This window comes from Pleuronectes platessa, chromosome 13, assembly GCF_947347685.1.
Source record: "Pleuronectes platessa chromosome 13, fPlePla1.1, whole genome shotgun sequence".
NCBI lineage: Eukaryota > Metazoa > Chordata > Actinopteri > Pleuronectiformes > Pleuronectidae > Pleuronectes > Pleuronectes platessa.
The window spans coordinates 19032071-19052690 of record NC_070638.1 but is presented as its reverse complement, the minus strand read 5'-3'; the positions used below and the strand labels follow the sequence as shown (position 1 = coordinate 19052690).

The window sequence follows — 20620 nt, the reverse complement described above, 5'->3', positions numbered from 1 at the left end:
TTTTATAAACAGTTGGTCGCTCAGGAAGTTAGAATAATTTGTGTTACTTCTACCTGGTTTAAAAAATGGATATGGAGTTTATATGGAGCTGCAAAAGATCTCTTTTGCAGCTCCATATAAAGCATTGCAGCAACAAACCACACCTTGTGCTTTTACTGTGAAGACAAATAGCTAAGAGGAAGTGATTCAATGAATGTTGCTGATGGAGATCAGCACCAGGGACACCCGATATATCATTAAATCAGTTTGATATTTTACAATAGAAATAATCAAATTATCAAAATTATCAGACGCTGCTGGAGTTTATCAGAGGACGTAGACATTGCTTGTTTATTCAAATTGTATTATTTTTATTGAACATATTGTGTTTCCAAATCACTGCAAGTTTGGCACAGCCCTTCTCTTTGCTATTAAGAATGTAGATCAGAATACAGACAGACATGGAGTTGTCTATATATACAGAGAGAGAGAGAGAGAGAGAGAGAGAGAGAGAGAGAAGATTAAACTTTAAACCCTAAATGCAGATACACATCTGCCAAGATATTAGATTTATACACCGTGAACTAAAACCAACTCAAAACACTTTCAGAACTGTCTCAGTTCCAGTGCACCATGCATCAGTGTCTCACCCCCCCCCCCCCCCCCCCCCCCATTTCCCTTTAAAGGCCTAATGTTACGAGCCTTTAATAGAATCCTCACAGCAGAACAACCTCCTTACGTATGCTGTAAAGCGCGTTGGTAAATATTGAATTGTCAGGTAAATATTGAATCCGTGATTGACCTGAACAGCTCAACCCGAAGACTGAGCTGCTTTGAGGAGCAGACACTCATCGGGGCAGCTGATAGGATTACTAAACAGAGCTTGTCTCCATCACCCTCCACCCCTCTCTCCATTGGCCCTGCCCTGCTGTCGTCTTTCGAATCCAAATTGAACAATTCAATGTGGGAGGAAGTTTGACGTTTGGGGTAAAAATTACTTAAAAGGTAGAGCCCAAGGACCTACAGACAAATTGGCTGAACTTCTCTAAACTAACCAGTTTAGTGGGGGGATTTATGTAAAATAATAGCCTTCTTTTTCTGGCATAATTCAAAAGTTTTCCTGAAAGCAGTTCTCCTTACTTTTAAAAGGCAAGAGTGCTCCCTAAAAGTCCAGCTCATTTTCGCGAGGAGAAGCGGAGTTTAAATGGAGATTAGAGCACTCTTGTACATACAAACTGTTTCCTACAGGCACTCTGCAGTCACGCTCTGCATTACAATCTCAGTCACTCCAACATCTCACTGCAACATGAGCGCAAAGAAGAATTTCTCCGATCTCTGCCCTCACCTCTTATTTCACTCCCACTCTGAGTGCTCCTGTCAAACTGTACACCATCGTTCTGCAGTCAGAGAAATATTATCAGCTTAGCGCGACTGTGACACACACTTTGTCACCGCATTTCGAGTAAAAAGGAAAAAAGGAAATGGTTTTTTATGAATGTGTTTTATAACCATCTGTAGGTTCTCATTATGTTGGGAAAATGGTAATTTGTCATAAATGTATGCAATTACTCCCAAATCTCCCTGTATTTTCATGATACGACAAATTGTGCTGTTTACCAGGAACATAATATCTAATATACGGACACCGTTGTACATCAGGACTAATAGGAAACAAGACTGTAATTTAACATGAAGATCAAAACTCTTCCCTCAGATCTAGAATCCCCCCCCCCCCCCCCCGATGTATCCACTTTGATGGATTTTAAGGTGTTTACCCCAGAAAACCACTTTACTTTACTACCATAAATGTCACGGTGACTGAATTTATTCATTTTTAAGAATTTTTCGAATACAGTAAAAGCATTTCACGGAGCATCGCTTCGCAAACTTGCAAAATCGTTTGATTTTTTTCCTGACACTGGGGTGCGAGTGCAGGTGAATGTGTGACCAACTCATTTAGGTTTCGTAACGCGACGCGGAAAAGATCCTGGAGCAGCGTAAATACATTATTAGCTGGTGGAAGAGATTATTAGCAGATGTACGTGTAGAACCAGGGGCAGGTTTCACTTATGGTCGATCACATCAGCTCCCCCAGGCCGCTGAAAAGCCCAGAGTCCCAAAGCAGCAACGCAGGCTCCACCGCTCTAATATGAATCGACAGCACGGCTAATAGGCAGATCATGTTTTTCCTTCTCGTGATACACATAAACTGAGAGTCTGGATTTTAATTGGGGTCTCATTAACCTCTCAGGGCATTGAGGTAAATATCTGGTCAACCCCTGTCTTTTATAGGTATATGTATACGTTGAAGTCCAAACATCCATCCATCTATTATCTATAATGGTTATCCTTTTAGGGTCATGGGTGAGCTGGGGCCAATCCCAGTTGACATTGAGTGAGAGGTGTGGTTCACCCGAGGTATCGCAGGGCCAACGTACAGAGTCCCAAAACCATTCACACCCTGTTCAGACCTGGTATTAACATCTGTCCTGAGGGATCTGATACCAAGTGGTCAGCTCTAAATGCATCTGTTCACCCCTGGTACTAAAATGTGTCCTGAATGTGCCTCCTGTGACCACTTGTGATCGGAACCTCATTTACGCTGTATATGTGAATAACCACGACGGTCATTTGCTATGTGTGTGTCTGTGCTGTGTCGACGTGAGTGAGAGAGAGAGACAGAGAGAGAAGGGAGTGACTGGAGTCAGGAGGGGCTGAATGACTGAATGTGCACCAAAATGAAGAAAGATTTGACAAATTTAATAAAAAGGATCAATCAGCATGTGATGATCAGTGTTGATATTGGGGCAGAGGCTGCAAGCAAATCAGCATATGGACATTGAGAAGTGTGAAAATACATTTATACTGTGGCAGATCAGGGCCATCAGTCGTCTGAGTGATCAGATCTCTGGACCTATTTGGATACATTCAGAAGTAAACTGAGCGCTGACCACTTGTGATCGGGTCACTCAGAACAGATGTTAACAGCAGGTCTGAACAGTCTCCGTCTCCAATTAACCGCGATATGTATGTGTTTGGACTGTGGGAGGAAGCTAGAGTACCCAGAGACAAGCCACACAGACACAAGGTGAACATGCTCAAGTTATTAAATATAGAGTTGTCAGTTAGTAATATCTCTTTAATATATATTTAAATGCACACAATCTATATATATGCAAACAAATACTGAGATAAAGACAATAGTGTGTGTGTGCCATTTACATGATTACATAACCTGAGAGCTCCCTATATTAATAATAATAATACTGATAATAATAATAATAATAATACTGATAAAAATAATAATAATATTTTAAGATTAAGATACATTTATTTATCCCAAACACATGCACAGACATGCACAGGCACACTCATGCAGGTAGGGAAATGTAACCTCTGCTTTTGACCCATCTGGTGCAGGACACACAGAGCAGTGAGCAGCCATGTACGGCGCCCGGGGAGCAGATGTTGGGGGAGTAAGGTGCCTTGCTCAGGGGCACTAGATAGGGTAGGGTAGGGAGAATTGGATTTTTGGACAGATCAATCCAGGTTAGTCTTTTTGTTGTTTCTCCGTGTAGTCGAACCAGAGACGAACCAGAGACCTTTTCTGCCCATAGTCCAAGTTTCTGCCACTAGTCCACCGCCTCTCCTTATAATGACATTAGCAGAAGCTGCTCTTAAACTAGAGACTGGAGATGGAAGGTATTATATGTCGTGCATCATTCCTGCTGCTACAGGTATTTCAGCAGGAAAAGTGAAAGCCTTCATACATCCTACAAGCAGTATTGTAAAAAAAAAAAAAAAAAAAAACATTAATCTAACCCTTACAGATTCGGCCTGCATTGCATTTAACTTGCATTCATTTGCATTTTGATTTTGGGGGTTTTCGGGGCAGTGCACGAGCATGCACATCCGCCAAGTCCAGCCATGAAATTCCCTCTATGCGGTATGAGCCGCCATGAACAGAGACGCAATTTCATGCCAAGAGGAGGAAAAAAATTGAACAGCAGTGCCCGACCCGCTCGCTCCCAACAAGAAAGTGGAGACCAAGTGCATTTGAGAACTCATGTACTTTTAGAAAAACCTTATAATGTAATTCTGACTTTAATGCAGGTATTTGGATATTCTGGTTTCAGTCGGACACTGTTAAGGTGAGGCAAGGCATGTGACCTACATTTAAAGAAAGTATTGCTGTACATATGCCCTCGATCTGAAAATGGCACCCAGAACTCCCCAGGTCCCTGTTTGCAGACTCGTGCTACATGGACACAAAGCTCAGATGGAACAGTGCAGCAGGGAATGTTTCACTTTCCTCCCACTTGCACCTGCCTGTTTGCAAAGTGGCTTTGACTTGCAACGCCTGAAGAGAAAACACAGAAATGTCCAAATATACTTCTTATTAAGATATCATAAGGACATACATAACAAAAATGTGTGTTCATTCCCCCTAGAACGGGTAAGTCTCTGTTTGTATTTGATTAGAGGGTATTAAGTGCAATAATTTGTCATATGCTCGGGGAACAAGATGCTGCTTGTTTGGAATACAATATTGGTTTTACTCATTAGAATGGAGTTGACAACACTACAGGATTTAACTGCAAGTTAACCAGGCTGAATTTGGTCTCATTTTGTTTGAGAGGAAAAGCCACTTTGCACGCGGCTCATGCCGAGTTCACACTACACGACTGACAGGCCATGTAGGGTCAAACACTATCTTTCACTGTGGAAACCCCCTAGTACAGTCTGGAATCCAAACTTTATACTGCCTCATGAATCGCATCTGTAAAGGCGACTGCTGATCCAACACAGATTTCGGCCGATTTAAGGCCTTTGTCTGCGAGTTCCAAAATGTGACAGCAAGTAGAACATTTGTAAGTAGACTGCATATTGTGCAAATGAGAGCCTGTTTGTTTAGTTGTTTGCGGTCTTTACGTGCTTATCATAGTTTAGCAATGAGGGAATAAATTGCACAATCTCAAATAGTTGCTCTGCAAACCTAGCTTCAAAAGTTTAATATTCTCAATAACTACAAATAGTAATAGAAAATAAGCAACATTAGAAGTGAGAAAATATTGTAATATATCATTGTGTAATGTAAAACTGTGTAAAACAAACTGTAAAAGTCAGTTAATCTGCTTTATATCGTGTGTGTGTGTGTGTGTGTGTGTGTGCATTGATCATATTTGACAGTGATGAGACAACCATCCAGTGTGTCACCAGGTTCTCATTCAGATGTTATTAAATCCTGAGCTGTGTATTAAAGTACACGGCCAGAGTAGATTAATATCAGAGAGAGTGACAACATCTCCATTGACTCTGTGTGTGAGGACAAGATTGTCATTTTTGCCATCAGAGACGAGCACTGGAGACCAGCTCTTAACAATATAGGGGGAAGCAGCATCGCTCTTTAGGTTAGTGTGTTGACCAGAGGCCCTCACTATCAAAGTTACTGTATGTAATGATTCATATTTCTCCCAGGATACATCCACTGTTACAATGGATGAGCATAAAAATCTATATATGAATGAGGGTATATTCATATTAGTCCAAAAATACATTCACATTCTACATCACTATTGATACTGGCATTTGGAAGTTTTCAACAAATTAATTGAAAGTTTGACATTTTAAACAGACGTGCATTTTCAATTCACAGAATTAGTTTGCCAGCCAAGTCAAAGACAAGTCATCTGAAAGTGAATCTATGGAAAACAATGTATCTGTTTGAGCGTCACTAAATGAATCACATGACCTGCTCTGTTTTTGACCCCTCATGGTTATAATCCTCTCATCTAAAGACTCTGTATGTGACATCCCTTGGAGCCATCTGCTTATAACCATTAAAAAAGCAGAGAGAGAAACAGAAATCTGTCATGTGAAATAATTTAAAGTGTTTTTGCGAGAAAATATGCTGATCTGATCTCGGAGCCTTAACTCATCGTGAAAGACTGATTAAGAAAAGAAGCCTCAGGTCATTTAAAATTGTCATCACACAAATATGTATTTTTATGTACACTTATAACAAAAATGTACATAAAACAAAACAAAATTCAATGTCACTTCATGTTGGACTGGACTGAAAAGGAGGAATATTTAGTGACACATGAAAGCATCCTGTGATAAAAATTCATTCGACATGAAAAAAAGAGAAATCATGGAGATTGGTGCGTTTGCTGTGACCACAGCAGAGAAATACGTGGCACGAATAACAACCAACACAACATCCAAATTCAACATTTCTGCCGCAGTAAAGTTGTTTTGATGCTGGATGCAGGATTCAGGCTCCATGTGAAGCAGGAATAAACGGCCCCTCACCCGGTTTTGTGCTCCTCCAAGTCGAACCTGCTAAACAGGCATTAGGTTTTTTCTCTAATAAAAAAAAAAAAATCTATATATGATGAAGGCTAATTAGAAACTGTACAAAATGTCAGTGTGATCCCAGCAGGCACTAATGTTATAGCAGTGGTGTGCTGTCTAATGGCTCTAACGCTGCAGCTTTGACATCTGTCGCCATAACCATGCTGATTGTATTTCAAGAATGTATCCATGTCCCACCTCAAGTGCTTTTCATAATACGTCTTTACACTGCATTTAATCTAATAGAGCTTGTGCAGCGTTATTGGAGTCCATGAGTTATATTTCAATAGCTGATATTTCTTTGTTTTTCTATATTTCACATTTCTCGGTGTAAGGGACTTTTTGGTGCAGGTTATATAAACTACCATTTCAAAGCTGCTGCATGAAATAAACTCAGACAATAACCACTGTGACATGGCAGATCAGAAAACTCTGTAGCTGCGGACATGTGAGGTATCTGTCTTCTTCCCGCGTGACAGCAGCGACTTGGATAAACCAGTAAAAATGCTGGAGCCTGAGCTTGTCTGCAGAATGTGACTTCGATAAGCTTAATCAAATCACGTTCAAGACTGAGATCAAGTTCTAATCTTGGATATTGAGATTAATCTTCAGGTTTTTTGCTCTTGTTATTTGATCGAAGCATAGACAGGACGGGAATGAAAGGTCTGAGAGATGAGAGGTGACACGTGACAAAGACTACATGCTGAATTTGGTCCATAAACAAAATGGGCAACCTGGGGGAAAAATATCTAAATCCAGCATTGTAGCTTTGTTAGGCCATGTTCAGCTTTGCACATGCTGAAACGGTAAGAGCAGAGACATCCATGTTGTCTTCAGCTCGAAAGATTAAACGTAGTAATCTTTCTATGAGGAAAGAGGTTTCTGTCTGGTATTATAATAACAATTTATGCATGTTAAATCAGTGGGATAAATCCAGTTTTCTGTGGATGACTCAACAACACAGATCCCAGCAGAAAGATCAGACGATAATAGTTCTGCTTCCTCTTCTGGTGGTTACAAGGGCATTATACATTTAAAGTAAAAGATTTGGTTGAATCACATTATTGAAATTACAAAAAAGCCACATTATTTTAATTATAAAGGTTTTTTGGGGGGTTTATAATTCTTACCTTGAAACTAAAGAGAATTACCTTTTAATATAGTTATTGCGTAGTTAGCAGGATTACACAAACACTACTGGATCAGATTACCGTGAAACCTGGTGGAGGGATGTGGCGTGGGTCAGGAAAGAGGGAGTTACATTTTGGTGCAGCTCTGAATTATGGTCTGGATCCAAGATTATTTTTTTCACTTTCTTCATCATCATGGGCTCCAAATAAAAATCTGGATCTAGCGAATCTGAATGTGGTTCCTGTTGCTGTAGTTTCAAAATGCCTTTTCTGTCTGCCCTCGAGACACTTATTATTATAATGTCCCTTTAAATGACAGTGTGGCTGTCATAAGTGTAAATTACATCTGCCCTCAGCCTCTCAATAGGTTCTGGTCCAGCTGCCAGAGAGCTGGGCACTGTTGCCTCCAAAAAGAAATCACTTTGGCCATGTCTACAGCTACTTAATATATAATATTTACTCTATGTCCTATATTTTACTTTCACAGTATTTGAGTGAATTATGAGTGGGAAACTTGTCCAATATACACAGCCTTGTAAAATGAACACATAGTAGTAGAGTGGGTTTTCTGCTCCCAATGCTAAATACAGCATGTTACTCTAAAGCTGCTTCCAGAGAGGCACTGAATTCCGGAGATCCTCCACAGTTTCTTCAGAGGAGGTGTATGTTTGAACGCAAATGTCCAAGTGAGAGCCTCCAGACTTCCTGTGGACTTTCTCCACCTGGCCCTTATGCCGAAAGTCTACAGAAAGTCGAGAGGAGCCGATGTGAGAACATGCGACAGATGCAACATTTATTTTTTTAACTATACGAAAACAGGCATCTCCAAATGAAAAAGGGGAGCCACACACGTAGAAGACACAAACGAAGAGTTCAAGAAAGTTTGCGATGATAAAAGCTGTAGACAAAGTCATGGGATCTCTGCAGGGGACTTTAAATGTTAAATCCTGCGACTGTGTGCTGAACCACCCCTCGTCTGAATCCTGCGGAGGATTTGTTGTTATTGTGAACACGTCTGAGAAGAGAATCTCCCGCTGTGTTGTGCATGTGTGAAAGGAAAATTGCAGAGCTCCTCCACAGGACATGTCGAAAAATGGCTTCGCAGATTGCCAAATTTCCAGAAAGGACAGAAACTGATTATTATCATGCAAGTGTTTTCATATCTCAAACTAGAACGATTATCAATTAATTAATGAACAACGGTGTGATTTTGGACACAGCATCTGTTTGTTTTTTCAAATCTTTTTTCAGTCTTTCTCTGAGAACATCCTTAGAATCACAGAACTGCTGAGCTAACACTGAAGTGACTGAAGAGATATCTGTTGATGCTAACACTGACTCTTCACTTTAGTGCTAATTCATAAATCCAAGGTCACACACCTAGATGATTAGCTTGGTGTGGGAACATGTGGTTGGCTGTCAGGTGAGGTGGGTGGGCAAAGGTCTCAACTCCAATGTAATGAAAAGTCATATCAGGAAAATACAAATTAATAACCTTAAAAAAAATCTAATTTTTCCTCAGTTGTGAAATTATAAAAAAATCGTGGTTAACACAGATCCCAGCAGAAAGATCAGACGATGATAGTTCTACTTCCTCTTCTGGTGGTTATAAGGGCATTATACATTTAAAGTAAAATATTTGGTTGAATCACATTATGAAGTAAATAATCACATATATATATAAAAAAAACTTGAAATTACAAAAAGCCACATTATTTTAATTATGAAGGTTTTTTGGGGGGGTTATAATTCTTCTGAGGTGGGTGGGCAAAGGTCTCAACTCCAATGTAATGAAAAGTCATATCGGGAAAATACAAATGAATAACTTTTTTAAAAAATCACATTTTTCCTCAGTTGTGAAATTATAAAAAAATCGTGGTTATTTAAATATTTTCATCAAGGTGTTAATTTAAAGTTGTGGTTATTACATAACACTTTCAGGCTTTATAATCTGCTAATGCTTTCCCCTGAATACAATCCAAACCCACCCTCCACTGCCCACCCAGGGTCCCGTACCTATATTTGCCATCTCCGGCACGGTGGCGCTGTAGGGGCCGTCATCAAACAGAGGCGGGTTGTCATTGATGTCCTGCACCCGAATTATAAACTGTGACGACGGCTCCAGGGCCCGGTCGGTCTGCCTGTCCGTGGCCGTGGCGACGAGACGGTACTCGTCCTTCTCCTCACGGTCCAGCGGCTTTGTGACGTGGATGTTCCCCGTCTTCTCATCAATCACAAAGACCGAGCCGGCCCCCTCGCCTCGCAGGACGTACTTTGTGCGTCCATCATTCCTGTCCATGTCAGTGTGGAGCTAGGTGAGGGAGGAGGAGTGACGCGAGGCAGGAAAGGAGACAAGATGGGAGGAAATATGGTGTGGAAATTGAAAGGTGAGGACAGAGAAGAACAGAGAGGGTGCGGAGGAAAGACAAGAGTAAACACCAGTTAGAAATGAAGTTTGCTTTCCCGAGACTCTGTGAAGACAAAACAAGCAGATTATCCTCTGCATGCCTCCTGGATATAATGAATTTAAACAGAGGCAGACAAAAGAGATGTTCAAAATACGTCTCTCTCTCTCTCTCTCTCTCTCTCTCTCTCTCACACACACACACACTTTCATCTTATTGTGCCATGTCTCCTCTCTCTATTCCTCGAGTATGAGTATGTTATGAACCAGGATCTCCTTAATCTCAATGATATCCCTAACACATGCTCTCCCGCTCAATCTTAAAGCCTCTATTCACTTCCCAGCAGCTGTGGACGGAGAGAGCTTACTAGTCTGTGCACATGCGGCTCCACTGGCTATTTAATGAAAGCAGCAAATCAAAGAAATAATGAACAGGGGGCCAATCAATTATTCCCTAACTAATAAGTGCGTATAAGGGAGAGTGGAGGGGAGCTCGGCGGTGGGACATGTCGTATCGATCACAGCCCTGTGTTGTGCTTTATTGGATCAGCGCCTGGTGGGACGGCAGGGCGGAAGAGAGGCCAGCGTTCTCTCATGCAGGGAGAGGTAATACCAGGGAAGGCTCCACACTGCTCCCCTCGGTCCCCAATGAGACAGAGGCGCAGCGGCGGGATGCGCCCAGCACACAACAAGATTCAATCTCATTACCCCCACACCTACGTGGATCGAATAGCAACCGTGACCAAAAAGAAGAGTGTGTTAAATAAGCCCCAAGTTGCAAGAAAGTGTGACATTGTGACTTTAGATGGAGAAAGAGGAGAGCGGAGAAGCCGCTGAGGAGGGGACGGGGCTTTAGCTCAGGAGCGCATTGTTGCGTGGCAACAGCTAAGCACATAAATGAAATGAGAATGGATACTGTGAATCGAAATGTTCATTTACTTTGAGGATGGCCATTTTTCAGGGGGAGGAATGGAACGGATACGCCAGCTTCCCAGGGGGTAAACGATAACTGGCTGTTGACAAGGTTGTTTATGGCTAAGAAAGCAATCATAAGTTCGGAGAAGTTAAATGTTAAAAGTATGTGAGCAGTTCGGCAAAAAAGTCAAAAGTAAAGCACTTCACCTTTAGAAGATTTCCTCATTTAAATGACAATGCAACTTGAGAACGTGAAAGCGCTCTCTCCAACATAGAGGGTGTTCTGCGAGAGCATTGTGCACTGAGGAAACTGGAAACAACTCTGCTGCTGAACTGAAGGCTTTACTGTTGTCTTTTAATCAGCAGTGCTACAACCAGCCTGAGCACTTTTATAGTGAAACTCCAACGCTCTTTGTGTACAAGCCTTTTACTCACAGAGACACTTTGATTGGATGTAGCAGGAAAAACACTGGAGCAAATAACATTGAATATAGTTCCATTCCAGTCGAGTGAACCAGTAAGACATGATAGGGTGTGTGATCCAGCATGCTCGATATAAAGACCCTGAAATTATAGAAGCAAAATTCTTCAATCATTACTCAATTTACACACATATTCCTAAACTGGTTTTGTTTCAGTTTCTATGGCCAATCCCCGAGTCAAACGTCCCAATGAGCCGATGATGCTTCTAACATGCGACAGACACGACAGTCTTTATAAGCTGTGTGATGGCACATTTTGTATTTAGATAGTTTTAATGAAAGAATGACAAGTATATATATAGAGAATATTATTACAAGATGTTTTCTGCAGTTAGACTGGTGGCATCCTCTGCTCTGAGCAGAGGCCTGATGTAATTGTGTTGTGCGACTTCAAAGGGGTCCTCGTTCAGATTGAAGGTGACCAAATCTAAGCCTGATCACAACACTGCAGTGAGCTGATTGGATGAACATTCTTCTTCTTCATCTATGGAAGGAGGAGCTTCTACTTGGATATAGGAAGTGACTTGTAATTGTTCAGGGCCATTGACTCAAGTCTGACAAAGTGACGAGAGTGCTCTGGCCCCTAGCCGCAGCTAGGTAGTAGTAGATTTTATTTGGACATGGACATGACAATGTCATTGGACGAACCAGATGCATTGTTTACAGTGTATTAGCATAAATGCTAGTTTACAACACCTGTCCACAGGAGGCTTTTTGAAAACAACAAAAGAAACTGAACAAGACAGAAACAAGATCAAATACTGATACAAAACTGATAGTGATAATTAAAAAGAGTAAAAATGCAGTATACAGTAGAGTACAGAGCAGCAATATAATGAGTTGAATATATATATATAGGCTACGTAGAGAACAAAGGCAGCATGATCAAACAATAACCAGTTGTAAATTATTTGTGTGAGCACTGTTGATTTGATTTGAGCCGTTGTTTTAGTTCTCTGTTAAAAGTGTTGCTGTTAGTCTCTAGTTATGAATGACAGGTATGAATTGTATGAACCAGAAGATAATTGTTTGCTGTGTCATGTGTGTTATGTATTAAAAATCCCATTACAGCTGCTTCCTGCCTCTGTCTCCTGCATCACCCCTCACCTGAACGGCCCGAGGATGGCTGAGCAGAGAATCTCCCACTGCATCGTTGGTATGTGAAGGAACATGACCCAATTGTGCGGACGGTCTCCTGAGATGGTGTCTAAAAACAGCTCTGCTGTGTCGTGTCAAAATGGCTTGTGAAAACTATCCCGAGCTGGAGTCCTGCTCCTCGTTCCACCTAATCAGCAACTCTCTACATTATCTGCCCACGAACAACTGTCCTCTGACGTTGACATTTTGTTCCTGTCTCATTTTACCTGTCTGCTTCCCTACACTTCCCTTTTGGATTCGGTTGCCTGACTGACTCCATTTCCTGAACACTGAGTAAATATGCCAAACATGCATCACTTTTATCTTTCCTGCATTTGTTGTGCTTTTGAGCCAAGACAACCCACCAGACATCAACAGAACCTTGACAAGGCCCTTTTATGTATGGCACCATTAAGACCTGGCTGTGTAGATTGAAACACATGACATACAGCAGAGAGTTTTTGAATAACCCCTGTGATGCCTCGTAGACATGGTGATCTAAACTCAGTCAGTCTCCACAGGGCTTCTGACGGCTTCAACAGATTATTGAAGACTCTTAGGGCATTGAAACACATAAGACCAATGTCATGAAGGACAGATATGAAGAATTGCTGGACTCCTGGACTACTTGACTTTAACTTTACCATAATTGAAAACAGGGTGATGTAGCCAAGTGGAGAATATCCCTGGAAAAGCCACGTTATGGAACAGACTGACAGATACAGTAGGGATCCATGGTCTTTGCCACAGCCAAGCATGGTGCACTGCTGGAAATTCTGACCAAGTGTTTGCAGACGATCAATCATCGGCCTACTTTGGTCTTGTTTGTTTAAATTGAGCTATACTTAAATTATATATTGAATCAATACATCAATATCTTTAAGAAGCAACTATAACACACTGAGACATTACAAGTATGCATGCCGCCAAAATAGCAGCCAATCTCCACTCATATTATGATTCCATAATTCAGTTTGGTCTCCAACAAACTAATTTGATTGTTTATATGTATTAATTTACATGTGTGGGTAAGAGTCAAGCTCGGCTGTTGTCTCATAGCTAAAGCTTCTAAATTGCCCCCTGGTGGCTGGCTGCAGTGTAGGTCATAGATCCCACCTCCTTTGCAGATGTTGGCAGATGAGACATGGAACAAACTAAAAGGTCAAAGTAAACGTAAAATCTATTTTCAAAAAGATGGTGTCCGTCAAGGCGTTCTTATCACGCCGATGTTTGTTGAAGTGCTTTTTCACCCCTTTGATTTTAATGAATTTGATGCGACCAACACCTCAACATCAAAATTGACAGATGGGGGGTGATTGTACGGGCGTGATCTCGATACTGCTTGATCCCCAATTTACTACTACAAATGAACAAGATGGCAGCATTCATATCCAACATGTTTAGGCTTCATTTCTGGATGGTGTGTTTCTGAGGTCCAACCATTTGCTTTGCTTTCCCCATTGCGCCTGTGTTTGGTTTCCATGTTGTCTTACTCAAGCGAACTGTGTATTGTTGCAGTCAGGTTCAGGCCAGTTCACTGAAAAGTGTTTACATTGTGACCTACACTCAGTTTGGGCTCATCATCTGTCGGGCCCACCGGGGCCAATTGGCCACAAACACGTCTGGTCAGGACCACCACGGGAGCCCGGCTCCTCGCTCTCCTTAATGAAGTGCCATTAACAATCAAAGTCTTAACGGGCCTGCAGCTTAACGAGGGGACTTAACGAGCTTCTTAATGAAGCCCCGGCCATCATTACCACAGTGAGCGGTGGCAGCGCTGATTGAAAGCACTGCTCAGAGTCATTCTGGAGCAGGAGAGCCCGGCCTGAGGAAACCAAATCCATTTAAGGCTGACCTCTCACCCTTATCTGTCCCTCCCAGATTTATAGGATAGTATAATACGAAAAATGCACTTCACCAAATATAATAGCTATGGATATGTGATGGCTTCTGCGGTGGCCCAGCTTTGGAATATCTCTCAGCTACCTGTCAGTGTGCAAAAACACCCAAACATTATCATTACCCAACAAGACGCCATATATCACATCCGCTTAACATGAATAATATGACATCTCATAACTCCTACTTTTCATATCCCCGATATACTATCAAATATATCAAGAGCTAAACAATATGAAGCCACTGGCCACAAAAGACAAATTTACTGATGTGTCACCTCTGCTTGGAGAATGATTTCAGCCTGATAAGATGCCATTTCCATCCCTGGCGCCTCTAGTGAATGCAACACCCAGCCTCCCCAGACTCCTAAATCTGTTCAATTACTTATAATATCATAAGGTAATATGCTTATATTCATATACTCAATTTCACATTTTTGCAATAACCATAAATCATCAAACGAGGAGGAGAAGACTCTCAGCCAACCTCTAAATCACTTAAATAACTAATACCCCATATGCACAATTTCACATTTCTGCTACACAATAAATCATAAAAAAAACAGGAAAAAGTGTTTTTTTCCCCACAGCTTTGCATTAGTCTAATGAATGTGGATGTTTTACCCCACAAATGCACGTGTGTGTATATGTGTGTGTGGTCCCTGTGCTTGTGTGAGGCTAAGAGGGAGGGAAGTAATGCACCAGGAAAAATCACAAACTGTGAAAAAAAATCGACTGGCAGCTCACGTGAAGTGCCAAAAGGCATAGAGAGTAAAATTTGGGGCACCACCGAGTCGTCCGATTGGCACTGAGGTTGAATTCCCCAAACATATCAGGGAGAGTTTGCAAGGCCCCCCCCCCCCCAAAAAAAAATCTCCCCTGGAAGCCCCCGGAGCAGGGGCAGCTATTCATCTTCGGTGTGGCAGCTTCAAAAGAACCGGAGGCCTACGGACCAGTCAAATTCCACAACAAGACTGGGTGGAGGTATCGCCCGGGGCTGGGACTGAGCCAGCTCTTTCATATCAGCCTCCATCAAGCTCGAGTCAAGCAGGGCGGAGGGGAGAGGGTCAGCCAATCGATTTGGAGCAGAGACCTCCAACTCAGAGAGACGTCGGAAGAAACAGGCCGGTCAGGGAAAACAGGTCAAATTAATTTGTGAGGGCGCCCCCGTATGAGTTCAGAGAGAACGTTTAAAATGAAACTGTTGCTTGTGGCCAGTTTACCTACAACTGAGATATCCTTTTGTTTGAAGGAACGAGTGCTCTGGCGCCTGTGTGTTTGTTTGCATGTACTGTGCATCTTATACTATGACCCATGTAACAACAGTCCTTCCAGGTGTGTGTGTGTGTGCGAGTGTGTGTGTGGGTTGGCAACAGTCACTTTAAAAACAGCAGTGTAATGACCCTGGGTCTCCTTCTGCCCTGGCTAAACCTCCACTTGGCACAGTCATTTGCACAGAAAGTAGCAGGAGCCAAGGCGTGACTAAGAATGCCTGAGTCTGCGTGTGGCTGTGTGAGTCTATGTGTGTCTTTGTGTGTGATTGTTTGTAACTCTCAGTGCCGGCGGTGCCTGACCCTGAGAGAGAAGAAACAGTTTAGAGCTAGCCAGGGAGTTTGGGGCGTTTTTATAGAGCAGAGCACAAAGCTAAGGCCAACATCTACACAGTGACTAATAATTAAAGTCAACAACTCTCCGGCCCGACTGTGATCAGCTCTGCCATAAATGGATGTCTTCATTCTCTCACCCATCTGGAGAGCAATAGATCCCCATCTGGAGCTCAGGAGACACAGCTTCACTCATGTAAACACAAACCAGTACGTGCACACAGATAAGGCTGGCTTTTCGTTCTCCGGTGGCATCATGGCAGTGGAACAATTTGCATCTGCTGATACTGGCGTGTGCCCCTGTGTATGCGTGAGCCAGGCGTTCCCATGTGCGTTTATCTTTATCGACAATCCGCTGTGGTTTGGCTGATGGAGGATTTTAGAATCCGGCCCAACCCTAATATATATTGACAGGAGACAAACATTTTTAGCAGCCCTTGTATGTTCAATTACAAATGCTGTACAATAAACAAAGACATTTATAAATTAATGTTTTTTTCCATGACCAATACCAAAGCCTTCCACCAGGTTTTGTCGTACCTCAACTGACTGTGTTCATCGGATATGTGAACTGTTTTCTAGTGTTTTATTGCCCACATTAGAGATGCACACACACTTAGATGGTTAAGCTGGAATCCTCTTTCTTGCTGTGTCAGACTTACAGTGATTACTTTTGTCAATATAAAAGGTGTTAATCGAAATCATAACACAACTTTGCAACTAGTGCTTCATTTCCGAGTCTTTCACTGCAGTTCCAATAACGATAATAAGGACCTCCTGCCAGGAGAAAAGCAGTTGTTAAAACCACATTAAACAGCCAGAGTTACAAGAGTGTTCCACTCAGGTGTGACACACATATTATTCCACATGCATGCAAATTTCCACGCTGTCATTCAACTAGCCGTGCTCTCTACTCTAATCAATGCAGGAGCACATGACAAATACACCTTCCCCTTATGCAGAGGCACTGGCACAGAAACAGAGGCAGAACACAGCCAGCCGCTGAGGAGCACTTGAGACTTCAGAAGACAGACCTTTCTGCTGTGACAAGTTTTAAATTCTGTCTGAACTTTCCATCAAACCCATTCCCACAGCGGGGGTGTGGGGAAATTCCCTTTTGTTCGGCACTCACAGTGAAATGTCAAGACGGTATGGAAAACAGTCTGCCGCCTGTTTGTCTTACAGCGAGACACGGCTTAAATATGTCATGAGGAACAGTGGTTAATTGTTTAGCATTGATCCGCCATTGATTCTGCATTGGAGTTTGGTTAGCGTCGATTGCCTCTTTAATTCGGTTGTGGTGTGGACATGTTGCCCTGTTCCTGTTTGATCTAATTCAGTCTGTCTCTGGAGGCCACCCTGTGTGGTCTGCACTTCAACACACCAGAAAAGAGATTGCGGAATCCTTCCCCGTGTCACACACACACACACACACACACACACACACACACACAAACACACAAGCGCACACACTCACGCGTCCTAATAGAACATTCATTATTCATCATTATTAGACTTTTTCTTTAGCACCATTAGCTGTTCAGTGCATCTTGCCACTGTTCCCTTCCTCCGCGATACATTATTCAGGACAAAACTGTGCTTTTAGCTTCAGAGTATGCAAATCCCACTCTTGATTACCATAATCAGCTGATGTATGAGAGCGAGCATGTGTGTGTGTCTGCGTGCATGGCTAGTCGCATGATTGTTTGTGTTTTATTGCGTCGGTGCTCCACTCCGGTGGTGTACACTTCACATCATATTTTAGCCGAAGGAGACGAGCTTGGAAAAGGCCACTGGAGGCCTAACTCACTGCTGTACATTTAAAGGGCAAATCGCCCACATATATGCCAACGCGTGCCACTGACAAAAGGAATGGTTCCTAGCATCGGAAAGCCAAAGGTCTGGGTGTCCACGTGTGTGTGTAAAGGCAGGAGTGTGTGCTGGAATAAGAAATGAATTTCAAGCACTGTTTACTATCGCTAACATGGTTGAAAGTACTGTTGTTTTGCGCAGAGGCTGATTTTCCCAAATGTATAGAATGGTTACTCAAGGGAAAGAAATGCTGTAGAGTATTTATATTTTGTTAGTAAAATATATATATATACCATGCAGTGTTGTATAGTTGCAAAACCTGCGTAAATTGTAACACAGACTTTTGGGATGTAGAGCACATACTGTACTCTCATCTCACCATATGTGTGTGTTTGCACTGGCACGCCTCCCAAGATGTATTAAAAAATTAACCTGTGCGTTTCCCTGTGTCAGCAAACTGAAGAGAGGATTCCCTCCTCTCCTTCCCTTCTGTTTCCTTCTCTGCTGAGAACACACACACACACATTTCACACTCTGCTCTCCCCTGCCCTCTTGCTCGTCTCATCCTGACCCTGCTCACTTCTTCTGACCTGCCCTCGCTAAGCACTGCTCTTTTCCCGAGACTTTTCCATTTCTTCTTCCTTCTACCCACACCAAGTGTTCGTGGTATATCAATATTTATCACTGCAAAGCTAGAGTAAACAACAACAGCCAAAAATAACCCAAAGGTTGCTGGTGTAGTTCTTGCCATAGATCAAAGTTTCAAGCGCTAAATATACCAGAGCTTTGCTGCCAATAGCCACATGTTTTGGCTATTGGCCAACGGGTCTGTTGAGGTCAACAAGTCGACCTTTTAACTTTAACCATCAAAATATAAAACCTTTTTTTCGCAAATACCTGCTGTTAAGTGCCACCTAGAGATTGTCCTTCAAATAAAATGACAGCAGTTTCAATTTTAGAAAGTGCACCGAGACCTTGTGTCTGTTTTCAAGTTCAATGGAACCAAGGAGGCCCAGTTTGTACTGTGAACGTGGGAAAGAAACGTCACCTCAGTTCTGTGTCTCTTCACAAAACAGATGCGTTTTCCAAAAGCAATTTGCAAAAGTTTAAGAAGCCACTGACAAATTACTTTGTTAAAGGTGGTCAAAGGTCACAAAACAACAATTAATCAAATGTATTTTTGCACTTCTTGGTCAACATATGTTGATTTGTTGGTGGCCATACCAAAACATCACCACATAAGGATTCGTTTTTTTTAAATGGATAAAATATTTTTCCATAGTAGAGCTGCATACGACACATTGATTCACTCAGCCCCTCCTAACTCCAGTCTCTCTCTCTTGCATTTGCCAAAAAATACACACACACACACACACACACACACACACACACACACACACACACACATACACACACACACACCCCACGAACCCACTTACAATGGACACATCTGTATACTCAGACTGGGAGAAACAACATCATTTGGTTTTCGTGAACATAAATGATGTTGGTGCTTATTTGCATATAGAGTGGTGAAGTCAGAGCTGATCACTAAAGGGTCACAGGAGACACATTCAGGTGAGAACAGATGTACTTAGCATTGATCAGCTCCCATCGGGACAGATGTTATTATGAGATCCGAACAGGGCCTGGGTCATTTTAGAGAGCACGGGTAATTTAAATATTTTGTTGTTCCATTGGACGTAATGCCTGATTCGCAAATGTTAGCACATACTTTGCTCAATGTGTGTGCTTAAACATGCTAAACACAGCATGTGCTATAATGCCTAACAATTAAATGACATTAATTCTATCATAGGTCTTCGCGTGCTGGTTGTCTGAATCCAGCATTATGTCAGGCTGCCTCCCTTCTGCTCCTTCTCTCTCTGTTGAAGACTTCTTTCTCAGAAAAAAGCTAAGTTTAGACTCTTATATGCAGCCAGCCAGCTTCCTTTAACAAATATTGTTATGGTATAATGGAGACATGACATGCTGAGCATTGTTTGAAAGCAGGAATGTTTTATTCACATGGAATCTCACTGGTTACACTATTTGTTGTTTATTGTTCCAATGTTTAAACGCATCCCTGTCACACAGATATGTTGATGCTGGCATGTCACGTGACAGAGGGATCAGGGCATCACTAAGCATTATTATTATCATTAGTATTATTATTACTATTTGCCCAGAGGTACAGCTCTGCCAAAGAGGGTCAACATGTCCTTGTATGTTATATTTTTGAGTAAAACTTCATGTTCTCATTAAGTAGAAACTATATTTAGGTTAACCAAAGTTGCTGCCTTTAGTGCTGGAATCTGGTCCAAGAAAACTAAAGCTCCCAGCTCTGAAGCTTACCCAACAACCCAGATGACATCAGCATGTTAACATGGGAGTACAGCTCACTGACTAAAGCAAATATTAACATGTGTGATTTTGTGCTTTGATATTGATCATGCCTTGATCTGGGATCTAACCCTTGAGATTTTGGTGAAATGAAGCCCTCACTGTAACACTTAAGTCAGCTGCCGCAGTCAGCTTCATGATATTGATATAGCGCAGAGCTCATCCACTGTAAACAACTAGCTTTAAGTTGAAATCAGACACATTCAGCAACAGTGATGCTGCTTTTATCTTTTCCACTGCCCAAGGGTGAGTTAACCTCCCAGCCCTCGCCTCCTCTCCTTCTCCCCCCTCGCTCTCTCCACCTGTCTCTGTACTGTGCCTCAGTCTCTTCTTTGGCCTCCTCCGCCCTCTCCTCTCGCCCCTGCCCTCCACTCCCTGACTCCTCCAGGGCCAAAGGGAGAAGTGGAGCGCATGGTCCGGGCCAACGCATAAATTTAAGCTCAAGGTCGCGGTCACAGAGCTCACACTGGGCTATGCATAATCATGAATCCAACTCCTG

The 20620-nt window shown here is 42.2% G+C and overlaps 1 protein-coding gene across 1 annotated transcript in view; it reads right to left on the bottom strand.

Annotated features, from left to right (window-relative positions):
• The window catches only part of LOC128455241 (cadherin-24), a 98778-nt gene that overhangs the window by 63982 nt on the left and 14176 nt on the right, over window positions 1-20620 (bottom strand). Inside the window, 1 exon segment of the mRNA XM_053438925.1 lies at window positions 9483-9777. Within this exon segment, the coding sequence (XP_053294900.1) occupies window positions 9483-9777 (295 nt within the window).